Source organism: Microcaecilia unicolor, chromosome 2 (assembly GCF_901765095.1).
Source record: "Microcaecilia unicolor chromosome 2, aMicUni1.1, whole genome shotgun sequence".
NCBI classification, from domain to species: domain Eukaryota; kingdom Metazoa; phylum Chordata; class Amphibia; order Gymnophiona; family Siphonopidae; genus Microcaecilia; species Microcaecilia unicolor.
Window position 1 is genome coordinate 272,966,009 of NC_044032.1, and position 12,043 is coordinate 272,978,051.

Consider the following 12,043-nt stretch of genomic DNA (forward strand, 5'->3'; position numbering starts at 1 on the left):
TGGAAGATAAAGTACCCAAGGCTTTGAAGAGGGTTATATTTAGGCCTATTTTTAAGAGAAGCATGTTAGAAGAATCCTGTTGTTATCCAGTGGAAAATCAGTCTTTATTGAGTAAGTTATTGGATAGGATAGTTTTGGTCCATCTGTCTGTATTTTTGGATAATAACAGATTTGATCCTTCTCAGTCCAGATTTTGAGTCCGCCAGGACAGAAGAATACCTACTACCTGAGTGCACGCTGCTTTGATAGCTTTCAGGCTTGTAGGCAGTATAGAAATAATAATAATAATAACATGAACTTTGTGCAGGTTGCATTGACAGATAATGGTGTTGGGTTTCCTAGCTAAAAAGATGTGGTTCTTCCTTATACTCCTTTGCATGTCTTTGACGTTTGATTTGGTCATTCATGACTTTTTATTGGACAGAGTTCATTTAGGTGGGTTGGGGTGGGGATGAGATTGTTGACTGGATTGCTTCAGTTTTGGAGGGTAGACAGTATCAGTTACTGGTAAATTACTGTGACTTCAAATCTTAAATATGAAGGTGCCACAAGAGTCAGCCCTCTCTACACTATTGTTCAACATTTATCTCCAACCTTTGGCGGTCCAATTGGTAGGAGATGGGGGATAGCATCTAAGATGTATCAATATTTAGAGAAGGGGGTTAATTGGCTTCAGAAGAATAGAGTAAAAATTAACAGTATTGCAAGTGGGTCTGGGGAAGGAGATGGAGGCATGTGTTGTTAAACATAGCTGTTCTGCTAAGAAAAGGATAAATCCGTGAGAGTTCAAATTACTATGGATTTTGGATTGGAGGAGTATGTTATTGAGTATGATGCAAAAGGTTTATTATGGTAAATTGTGTCTTGTTCATGGACTACAGCCTTATATGGATGTGAATGTGCTGTAGATGGTTACCTAGCCACTGATTTTTTCACAATTAGATTACTGTAATGCACTGTTGGTGGAAGCAACCAGTAAGCTTTTTAGAAAACTCCAAATGCTTCAAAATACTGTCATAAGGGTAATTTTGAGTAAGTCCAGAGGGAAAGAATGACTCCTTTGTAACATATGTTGCAAGGGTGAAATTTAAAGTTTGGTGTTAACTTTTCAAGCTTTGTGAGACAGTCAACGGAAGTACTTGACAGATAAGCTATGTAGGTGTTGCTCAGATCAAGTCTAAAAATCAGCAGAAGATTGTTTGCAGGTGTTGCCCTCTGTTAAGAAGTTCAGGAAGTCCACTGGAGGACTCTCATATTTTCTTGGTTGCAACACCTTTGTTGTGGAATGGGATGCCTAGAGATGTGAGGCTGGAACTGAACCAGGGTGCTTTTTCAAAGGTTGATTAAAACAACTTATCCTATAGCCAGAAATTGCTCTGGAATTGGGAGGGAAGACTGTGCACCCTTGGCTAGATCAGTGGAGAGATATGAGGAGCTGTTGACTCTGGGGACAGATGGATTTTTCTGTTATTTGACATGTTGTTTCTATAGTTTATGTTTTTATTGATTTTATATTGTGCATGTTATTTTGGAAACTGCATTGAACTAGCTGACTTGAGTATGCAGTTTATAAGATTTTTAAAATATACAATAAATCATGTTCTCATTGTGATCTTCTGTGACTGTATTTCTAGCCTGTAGCAATCAGAGAAGAAAAGAAAGGCTCTGTGGCACTGTTCCAGGTGAACAAAACCCAACCAAGAGATTCTGGGGTTTGGATTTGTAGCGTGAAAACCGTGGCAGGGATGGCTGAAAAATCTTTCTCTGTTTCTGTAAAAGGTAAAGCCATTTAAGTAATTTCTCTGTTCAGCTTAGGGATGTTTTCATTATACATCAGTTGACAAAAGTATCCTCTGCCCAGGTGTTTAGCTCTGAGACATCATTTTCAAACCTGAAATCATTTTTTTATATTACTTCTTCCATTGCATCTGTAGACATTTCTTCAATTTCATTAATCTTTCATTTTAAAGAAAAAATATGACCCCTTAAGAAAAGTTTTAAAAGGATAATCAGCAACTGTGACTACCTTGCAACTGTATGATTTCTTCTAGACTTGAGAGGGATTGTAAGGGTAAGGGTAATGTATTTGATATGCCACCTGTCACGGTGCAAGGGAAGTGAGCCCTTGGGCCATAGCGAGATTGGTTCCACTTGTGCAATGCTAGTGCAGCACGGGTCCTCGCTGAGAGCTGCAGATGCTTGACAAAGTCCAGGACACAGTAGCGGATCCAAGCTAGAAGTGACAAAGGCCAGGCCCAACAGCTGGAGAACAAGGTCTGAAACAGGCAAGGGATCAGCAGGCCACAAGGCATGGCAGGAACAGGTTGGCAGGAATGCTGGAACAAGGCAGGACTGGAGCACTGGAACATGGCAAGGCAGGAACAAGCTGGCAGGAACTCTGGAACAAGGCAGGGCAGGAACACTGGCAGGAGTACTGGAACAAGGCGGGGCAGGAGCAGGCAAGCAGAAACAATGAAGTCAGCAGGACACCAAGAAGCCTGTTGCTGAGGCACTAGTTGACAGTAAAGGACTTCCTTAAATGTCCGGGCAGGATGGGATATCGTCAGTCAGCTGCACCTTTCAGTGCTATAAAAAGGAAGTGCAGCATTCCATGAACCAGAAAAGATTCCTCAGGCATGGGAGACTGCTGGACCATTGAGGACATCTGGAAACAGGTGAGGGACAAGACAGCATCCCCTCATCTAAGCCTCCTTTCAAGCCCCTTTGGCTTGGGCTTAAGGGGATAGAGGTGATGAAAGCATCTGATAAGTGCAGGGGCATGAACATTGTTAGCAGGTTCCCACATATTATCCAAAGCCCTTCCAAGCAAGAAGATAATGTAGTCTCTCCCTAATTTTCTTAGTGTCCAGTATGTCTTGTACCTCGAATTCTGGATCATCTGCAACTGTGGGTGCAGGTGGTAGAGGTTCCCTTGTTGCATTTCCCATCAGAACGACTGGCTTTATTAGAGATTCGTGGAAGGTTTTATGGATGTGCATAGAGGGTGGAAGCCACAATCTATAAGTAATTGTCCTAGCTGATGTTGTACTACAAAGGGACCAATGAACCTTGGTGCAAACTTTTGGGATGGCACCTTGGGCCTGAGATATTTGGTGCTAAGCCACACCTTCTCCCAGGGGCAAAACATTGGAGCTGGTCATTGTTTGCGATCAGCCTATTTCTTGTATGATGCTGAAGCCTTAATGAGCAGGTTCTGGGTCTGGTCCTAAATTTCATGGATACTTCCAACTGCCTGTTGAACCACAGGAGTAAAAGAAGAAAGATGGACTGGTACATGAATCAGGGAAAGTTATCAATACACCATGTAGAAGGGAGAAGATCTTGTTGATTCACTGACGTGATTATTATAAGAGAACTCAGCCCAGGGAAGTAGAGGTGCCCAGTCGTCCTGGCACTCACTAATGTAGGCTCGGAGGAAACTCTTTAGGATCTGATTTATCATTTCCATCTAGCCATTGGACTGGGGATGATAAAATGAGGAGAGGTCCAACTGGATGCCAAAATTGTCACATAACTTCCACCAGAAGCAAGGATGAACTGAACTCCATGGTCACTGACAATGCATTCTGGTAGTCTGAATAGTCAAAGGATATCGTTAACAAAGAACTGGGCCAAGATGGCAGCAAACGATAAGGAGCTCATGGTGATGAAGTGTGCCATCTTGGAAAAACAATCTACTACCACCCAGATAGTAGTGCACCCCATGGTGATGTCCAACCAGGGCTGCTTCAGAACTGGAAGAGGCTGGAGCAGGCCCCAAGGGTGAGCGTGCATTGGCTTATTTCTGGCACAGCTGACACAGGAGTTGACATACTTTGGTACATCTCGAAACATTTGAGGCCAATATTGGCGTGCCACATGTTGAAGGGTTTTCTTTATTCCCAGGTGCCCTTCAAGTTTGGAGTCATATGCCCACTGCAAGAACTTTCCTCTTAATCGTTTCAGAACAAGCATCTTCTCCAGAGGTACTGTGATGTGGGAAGGAACCAGAATCTTTACAGGGTCAATAATGGTTTGAGGTTCAGAGATGGTTTCTGTGGTATCAAAGGACCTGAAGAGGGCATCAGCTCAAGCGTTTTCTTCTGTTGGGTGGAAGGTCAGCTGGAAATTAAAGTGGAAGGAAAAGAGAGACCACCTGGCCTGATGAGGATTCAGCCTTTTGGCGTCCAGTGCTCCCCCCAAAATGGCTATGTGTCAAGTGGTTCACTTGCCGCATGGCCATTTCTTTAAAAAAAATTTAGCTGCTGCAGTAAAAGGGGGCCTCAGCATGCGTCAAAAACATTTTAATGCTGCTTAGTAAAAGGACCCCTAATAATGATTAAAATTTAAAAATGTACACATTGTACAAAAAAATCCAGAGATGCATATTATTGGGGGCAGGCTTAACATTAAAAATACACTCATTGCTTTGTGTAATTCACATGACTGAGGAAGAAACTTAGAAGGAAGTCCTATAAAGTGATGCCTAAATGTAACTGTGATAAATAAGTGCCCTTAGTGCCAATCTTATAACAGCACCTAACCTGTTAAAGAATAGTAATGCAAAGCTGCTTTGGCACACCAAAACTTAAGCACAACAGCGTATGCCAGGTCAATGGCAGGAATAGGCTGGTATGCTTAAGTATGTCTTGGAATGCATGTATCTGATACTATTTTATAATGTGTGCACATTACTAGGCAGATCCTCCACTGGTATAGCCCATTTGCTGTTATACGCCATGCAACTAGCATCAGACAATAACATAGGATATATTTTGCTTAGGGGCTCATTTTTGAAACAGAAAAACATCCAAAAAGCAGCACAAAGCAACATTTGGTCGTTTTATTTGCCAAAACGTCCAAATTGCTATTTTCAAAACACATTTTTAAGATGTTTTTCTATGTAGTTCATCTGCAGTGCATCCATGTAACTTCCTCAAATGTCCCCTAGTCTTTGTACTTTTGGAATGAGTAAAAAATCGATTTACTTCTACTTGTTCTACACCACTCAGGATTTTGTAGACCTCAATCATAACCCCTTTCAGCCATCTCTTTTCCAATCTGAAGAGCAGTAACCTCTAGTCTTTCCTCATACAAGAGGCGTTCCATCCACTTTATCATTTTGGTCGCTCTTCTTTGAACCTTATCTAATTCCGCTATCTCTTTTTTGAGAAACGGTGACCAGAACTGAATGCAATACTCAAGGTGCAGATGCACCATGGAGCGATACAAAGGCATTACAGTATTTTTGGTTTTATTCACCATCCCTTTCCTAATAATTTCTAGCATCCTGTTTACTTTTTTGGCCACCACCACACACTGAGCAGAAGATTTCAGCATATTATCTATGACACCCAGCTCTTTTTTTGAGTGTTGAATTCCAAGGTGGACCCTAGCATCAGGTAACTATGATTCAGATTATTCTTTCCAATGTGCATCACCTTGCATTTGTCCACATTAAATTTCATCTGCCATTTGGAAGCCCAGTCTTCCAATTTCCTTAGGTCTTCCTGCAATATTTCACTGTCCGCACGTGTTTTAACAACCTTGAATAGTTTTGTATCATCTGCAAATTTAATCACCTCACTCATCATTCCGATTTCCATATCATTTATAAATGTGTTACATAGCACTGGTCCCAGTACAGATGCCTGCAGCACTCCACTGTTCACCCTCCTCCATTAAGACAAATGACCATTTAACCCTACCCTCTGTTTTCTGTCCAGTAACCAATTCCTAATCCACTAAACACAGCAGCATCAACAACAATGCCTTAAAACGGGGTAAAGTAAAATGACCAAAAGAAAAGTATACCCAAGGGTGCCAATGAAGCTGACACCCATAGGACAAGTACATAATGTCTGTGAAGTGCTATGTATCTTGATGTTGCTTGTGTACTGTGCACGCTCCCTGCCCACTACCACAAGTACCACAAGGATGCTGCCTTCCCGAGCAGGCTAACTTGGTATCCTCCCCAGGATCTGCATCCTCCAAAAACCGGATGGACCGCTTAACACACCGCTTCCCAACCTGATGCTCACCCATCTCGGTCCCCACCCGGGTGTGGCTTTTAGTCTTGTCCTTTTGCAAGGAGTCATAATGAAAATGACTCAAACCCTTCCCCCAGTCTAGGAAGCAGGGGCGTAGCCAGACACCCAAGTTTGGGTGGGCCTGGGCCCAAGATGGGTGGGCAGAAGTACTCCACAAGTGATTTGGTCTCTCCCTCTCTCACCTGCATGCCATATGGTCTCTCAAACATCACCCCTTCCACTGCATACCTTTTAAATAGCAGATTTTCACCAACAGCGAGCAGCAACTAATACACACTGCTCATGTTGGCCCCACAGCCTTCCCTCTGATGTAACTTCCTGTTTCCGCATAGGCGGGAATACATCAGAGGGAAGGCTGTGGGACTGGTGCGAGCAGTATGTATCAGTCGCTGCTCACTGCAGGCAAAGATCTGGTATTTACAAGGTATGCAGGAGGGACAGTTGTTGGGAGTTTTCGGCTGGTGGGGCTTGGGGAATCCTTGCCAGCCACATCATAGATGTGCTGCTACTGGGTGGGCCTGGGCCCACCCGAGCCCACCCTTGGCTACGCCACTGCTAGAAAGGATAGCAGAATGATCACCAACAACCCGTCCAGCACCTTATCAAAGTACCAAGGAACAAGAAGGGCAAACTGTCAACATGGCAAAAACTTATATGTGGATGGCATTCAACGCGTGGACCAAACCCTGATGCAGCAATAGCGAAACATGCTACATGTCAGCCAATGGTCTTATATTGAGTAATCAAGCTGATTTTATAAAGCTAATGAAGCGTTATATTTGTAAAAGCTTTCAAGCGTTTGGAAAATAAAGAATTTCTTAATAACTATAAGACGCTGGGCCATTTTTTGATTGTTGGACTATTTTTGCCCCCATCTTTTGTGAGGAGATGAATCTTTGAGTGTTTCCGTTTGAAGTTGTTTTTACAATCTCTGGCAGAGGCTGCATGGGAAGGTTTGTACTTGCTCCAAAACAGCAGTTCTTGATCTGCAAGGGAAACCTCACCTCAGATGGGACAAGGGGCAGAATGATAAACATGCTGAGAACCAGGCAGGAACCAGAAGGGAACTGCTGCACCCCAGAGGGTGAGGTGGAAGGGAAAAAGACAGGTGAGGAGCAACAGGCATTTAGCATGGTATTAGAAGATGGGGAAGGTAGCAGGAGTGGAGATGGAGGGGCTTAAGACAACAGACCTGGGTAGACAGAAGAGGCCATCAGACTCACAGACTGTCTCTCAGCTCTCTCACAGTCAGCACCAAGGCAAACATGCTGTGGCAGAACTTATTCATGATTTAAAAGTGGTCTAAGTCCCAACATTCATCTGGCATTGGATGTACATCAGCGTGCTATCCAGAATCAGGGATAGAAGTTGCTGACTTCACCACCCTTAATACTTCCCAGTATTCCCCCAACACTCCTTCACAGGCCCCATACATTTTAGTGGCTTAAATGTTTAGTTCAGCCCTTTTGTAAAATACTAGCTTAAACCTTTTGGCCACAAAAACATATAAGTGGCAGGACTGAGAGGTTTTAAAGCGCAAATAATGCTTGTAAAATGACTGCCAATATCTTGACTAATTTGTATGAAGGTAGAGGGCAAAGCCCCTCAGGTTCTCCCAACCCATAATATTTTGGGTTTTAAAATGGAAAGCTGATGGCACTTTTAAAATTATTGCAGCATTTTACTAGCATTTTGTCTTTTGTTTTGTTTTTCCATAGGATGTACCAGAAAGCTAACAGATACACTCTCAGATATTCAGCTGTGGCAGTCAGTGTTTGATTTAAACAGCAGCCACTGTTGTTTTTTCATACTTAAGAACATAAGAGTAGCCATACTGAGTCAGACAAATTGTCCATCTAGCGCAGTATCCTGTTTTCCAAACAGTGACCAAGCCAGGTCACAAGTACCTGGCAGAAACCCAAATTGTGGCAACATTCCATACTACAAATCCCAGGGCAAGCAGTTGCTTTCCATGTCTGTCTCAATAGCAGGCTATGGACTTTTCCTCCAGGAATTTGTCCAAACCTTTTAAAACCCAGATATACTAACCGCTGTTACCTGTATTTGGGTACTGGTCAGCACTGAATATCTGGGTATAACCTGTCCACCAGCATATCTGAGATATTTAAACAAGTGTCCACATAATAACTGAATAAAGGTGGAACAGCCTTTCTGCCGTCCTAACTTTATCCAGGTAGCTAACCGGTTAGCAGATTGAATATTGTCACTAACTGAATAAATAAAAACTCTGCCAAAGCTCCATCTCTGGTCCTCCCTGGCACAGCCTGGATAGTGCCAGGACAACGAGAAAGGATTTTCAGGACCATTATCTGGATAATACTGCTGAAAATCCAGGTATGGCCCCTGTGAATGGCACTTGTCTGTGTATGACCTGATGTGCACGGTGTCTGGAAAAAAAGGACTCCCAACATTTAACAAATAACCCCAAAACGTCCTACTACAGCAGAACTTCTGCCTGACATTCGAGACATTTCTGAGCACTTTATTTTTCAACAGGATGGAGCGCTAGTGCATCGAGCTCACAAAACAGTTAAGCTCTTAATTAATGAACCCCAGAATTCATTGAATCAATAGCTCAGTGGTGTAAAAGACTTTGTAAAAGTGTCAAGGTTGAAGGAGGATACTTTGAACACAAATTGTTTGATCTGTTCTTACTGTACACCACCTTGAGTGAATTCCTTCAAAAAGGTGGTAAATAAATCATAATAAATAAATAAATAATGAATTAACTAAGAACACCCCCCCCCCTCATTATTTAATATACTTTGAAGGCAAGTACAAAGGACTTATTTGTTAAACACCTGGATGCTTTCCCCTCCTTTTTTCTCTTCTTTCCTTTCTCTTTTTTTTTTCCTTTCCCACCTGTTGTGTTTCTTGCTTCCTATGTTTTTCCATCATTGTTTTCCTGTTATTTGTATTCTTGGAAATTAATAAAATATTTGGAGGTAATATACTTTGAAGGCCATACTAAATGTTTAAACTATTGCAAAGTATTTTGAAATTATGTAAGGGGTCCTATTTTTTTCCTGACTCCTATAGTTTCTAAGCCTGAATTAATATGGTGAGGAAATTGATCTCTTAATAAAATGCATAAATAATCTGCAACAAGATTTGTGAAGTTTATTGTAATTGATCCCAAGCATTGGGTATAAGACATAATCAAGCTTAAATTATAGAACTATAATTGTCATTATAATGACAAGGTTTGACAAATATTCAAGGATGCTCATAACAACCAGCTTAGATATATAAATATGTAACATAACATAGTGTATAGGCAAAAAAAAAGGTAAAATACAACTGATCCACATAAGACCATTTTTTGGTAGCTTGCAGAATATGTTTTATTTGTATTGTATTGTATAAATTGCAAGCTATACAATGCACAATATAGTGTTATTCTCCCAATAGTTTCATTTCAGGTTTGCAGTTACAGAGCCCAAAGCAGGCTAATGCCAATAGAAAATCATAATTATGAATCTGATGCCTACGTTTCATGACTAAAGTGTATATGTATTCCCCCCCAATATTCAGCGCCCCGGCTGGTTAAATAGTGATTAACTGGCTATCTGCGAATATTCAGTGGAAGACTGCCAGCTATCTCCCGATGAATATTTGTGGTCAGCGCCTAGAGCTAGATTCTATATAAGGCGCCTGAAAATTCTACGTGGAAAAAAATACACCTAGACGTAAATTTTATAGAATAGGCTTAAATTTCTGCATGGTGTATAGAATACGCTGAGTACCTCTCCACATGACCAAATTTAGTCACAGCCTTTTAGCCACATTGTACTTGGCATAAATCCTAATACCTAAATTAGGTACAGAGCGGGTGTATTCTATAACAATGCACATAGATTTTAGAAATGTCCATGCCATGCCAATGGCCAAGTTCTCTTTTCAACTATGCAACTTAGAATTTACATGCACCACATTACAAAATATGCATAAGGTGTGTGTGTAAATCTTAGTTAATGCCAATTAGTGCTGATAATTGCTTGTTAATATTCAATTGACAGTGCTGATTAGCTAGTTAACCAATTGTTAAGCTTTTCCTGCTTGGGGAAGATCTGAGGAAGTTGGTCAAAGATTTGGATGATTTAAAGTCTCGGCGTCTTCCTGAGGACAAGTCCAAAGGCTTCTTTAGATCAACTCAGGCTCGCCTCTGTTTTAAGGATAACAAGCGATATCATCCAAGCCGGACTAATTTTAAACAGAGGTCCAGGTATCAGCAGAAAAAGATCCTCCTCCACGGCTCGTTCCTCATAATGATGGGGTTCCGACTCACTCTATGCCGCTGATCAAAGGACAGCTGTTCCAATTTTACGAGGAGTGGGCCAAGATTACTACAGACCTAGATCATAAGAACATAAGAATAGCCATATTGGGTCAGACCAGTGGTACATCTAGCCCAGTATTCTGCTTCCAACAGTAGCCAATCCAGGTCACAAGTACCTGTCAGAACTCCACATAGTAGCAACATTCAATGCTACCAATCCCAGGGAGAGCAGTAGCTTCCCTCATGTCTATCTCAATAGCAGTCTATTAGCTTTTCCTCCAGGAACTTGTTCAAACCTTTTTTTAAACCCAAATATGCTAACTGTTTTATTCCAGAGCATAACATTGAGTGAACAAATATTTCCTCCTATTTGTTTTAAAAGTATTTCCATGTAATTTCATTGAGTGTACTTTTTGAAAGAGTGAAAAATTGATTCACTCTTAACCATTCAACACCATTTAGTCATCTCTTTTCCAAGCTGAAGAGTCCTAACCTCTTTTTAGCCTTTTTTCATATGGGAGGAGTTCCATCCCCTTAATCGTTTTGGTCGCTCTTCTATGAAACATTTCTATTTCTGCTATACCTTTCTTGAGATACAATCAACAGAATTGAACGCAATAGTCAGGGAGAGGTTGCACCATGGAGCGATACAGAGGCATTATAATATTCTTGTTCTTATTTACCATTCCTTTCCTAATAAATCCTAGCATTCTGTTTGCTTTTTTGGCCGCTGTCATACACCAGGCAGAAGATTTCACCTAGATCTTTTTCTTGGGTGCTAACTCCTAAGGTGGGCCCTAGCATCAGGAACAATTATTCTTCCCAGTGTGCATCACTTTGCATTTGTCCACATTAAATTTCATCTGCCATTTGGATGCCCAGTCTTCCAGTTTCCTAATTTTTCACAGTCCGCATGTGTTTGACAACTTTGAATAATTTTGTGTGATCTGCAAATTTAATCACCTCACTTGTCATTCCAATTTACAGATCATTTATAAATGTGTTAAATAGCACTCGTCCCAGTATAGATCCCTGCAGCACTCCACTATTCACCCTCCTGTATTGAGAAAAATGGTCATTTAATCATATCCTCTGTTTTCTGTCCAATAACCATTTCCTAATCCAGAAAAGGACATTGACTCCTATGCCATGACTTTTTAAATTTTCTCAGGTGTCTCTCATGAGGAACTTTGTCAAAAGCTTTCTGAACAATCTAGATAAAATACATCAACCCCATTCACCTTTATCCACATGTTTATTCATGCCTTCAAAGAAATGAAGCAAATTGGTAAGGTAATTATTCAAGATGGTTGCAAATTAGAAATCTCCTCTCCAATCATAGATTTTTTCTTGGAGTCCCCCGTGCAGCACTTTGCACGAGCAGATGGCAGTACTCTATTCTGCAATTCTTGCAGCAGTTAGGGGCGGTGGTTTCAGTGCCCCGAAAAGAGCACAGTAAAGGCTACACCATTTGAGCCTTTACGGAAAGCTACTCTAAAATCTCTTATGCTAAAATCTGTTTTTCTTGTTGCTATATAATCTGTGCATAGGGTTTCTGAGCTGCAGGCACTGTTCTGTAGGGATCCATTCCTCTGTTTCTCTGAAACGGGCATGACAATATGCACATTCCCTTCCTTTCTTTCTAAAGTAGTGTCGGTATTTCACCTCAATCAGCCTTTATTTCTTCCTTCAT

At 41.3% G+C, this 12,043-nt stretch overlaps 1 protein-coding gene across 3 annotated transcripts in view; it reads left to right on the forward strand.

The window, feature by feature from the left end:
- The window catches only part of TEK (TEK receptor tyrosine kinase), a 218,417-nt gene that overhangs the window by 110,471 nt on the left and 95,903 nt on the right, over positions 1-12,043 (forward strand). For all 3 annotated transcript variants that reach the window (XM_030194174.1, XM_030194175.1, XM_030194176.1), the window contains one exon: positions 1,635-1,779. In XM_030194174.1, the coding sequence (XP_030050034.1) occupies positions 1,635-1,779 (145 nt within the window). The remainder of the gene's footprint in view (positions 1-1,634; positions 1,780-12,043) is intronic.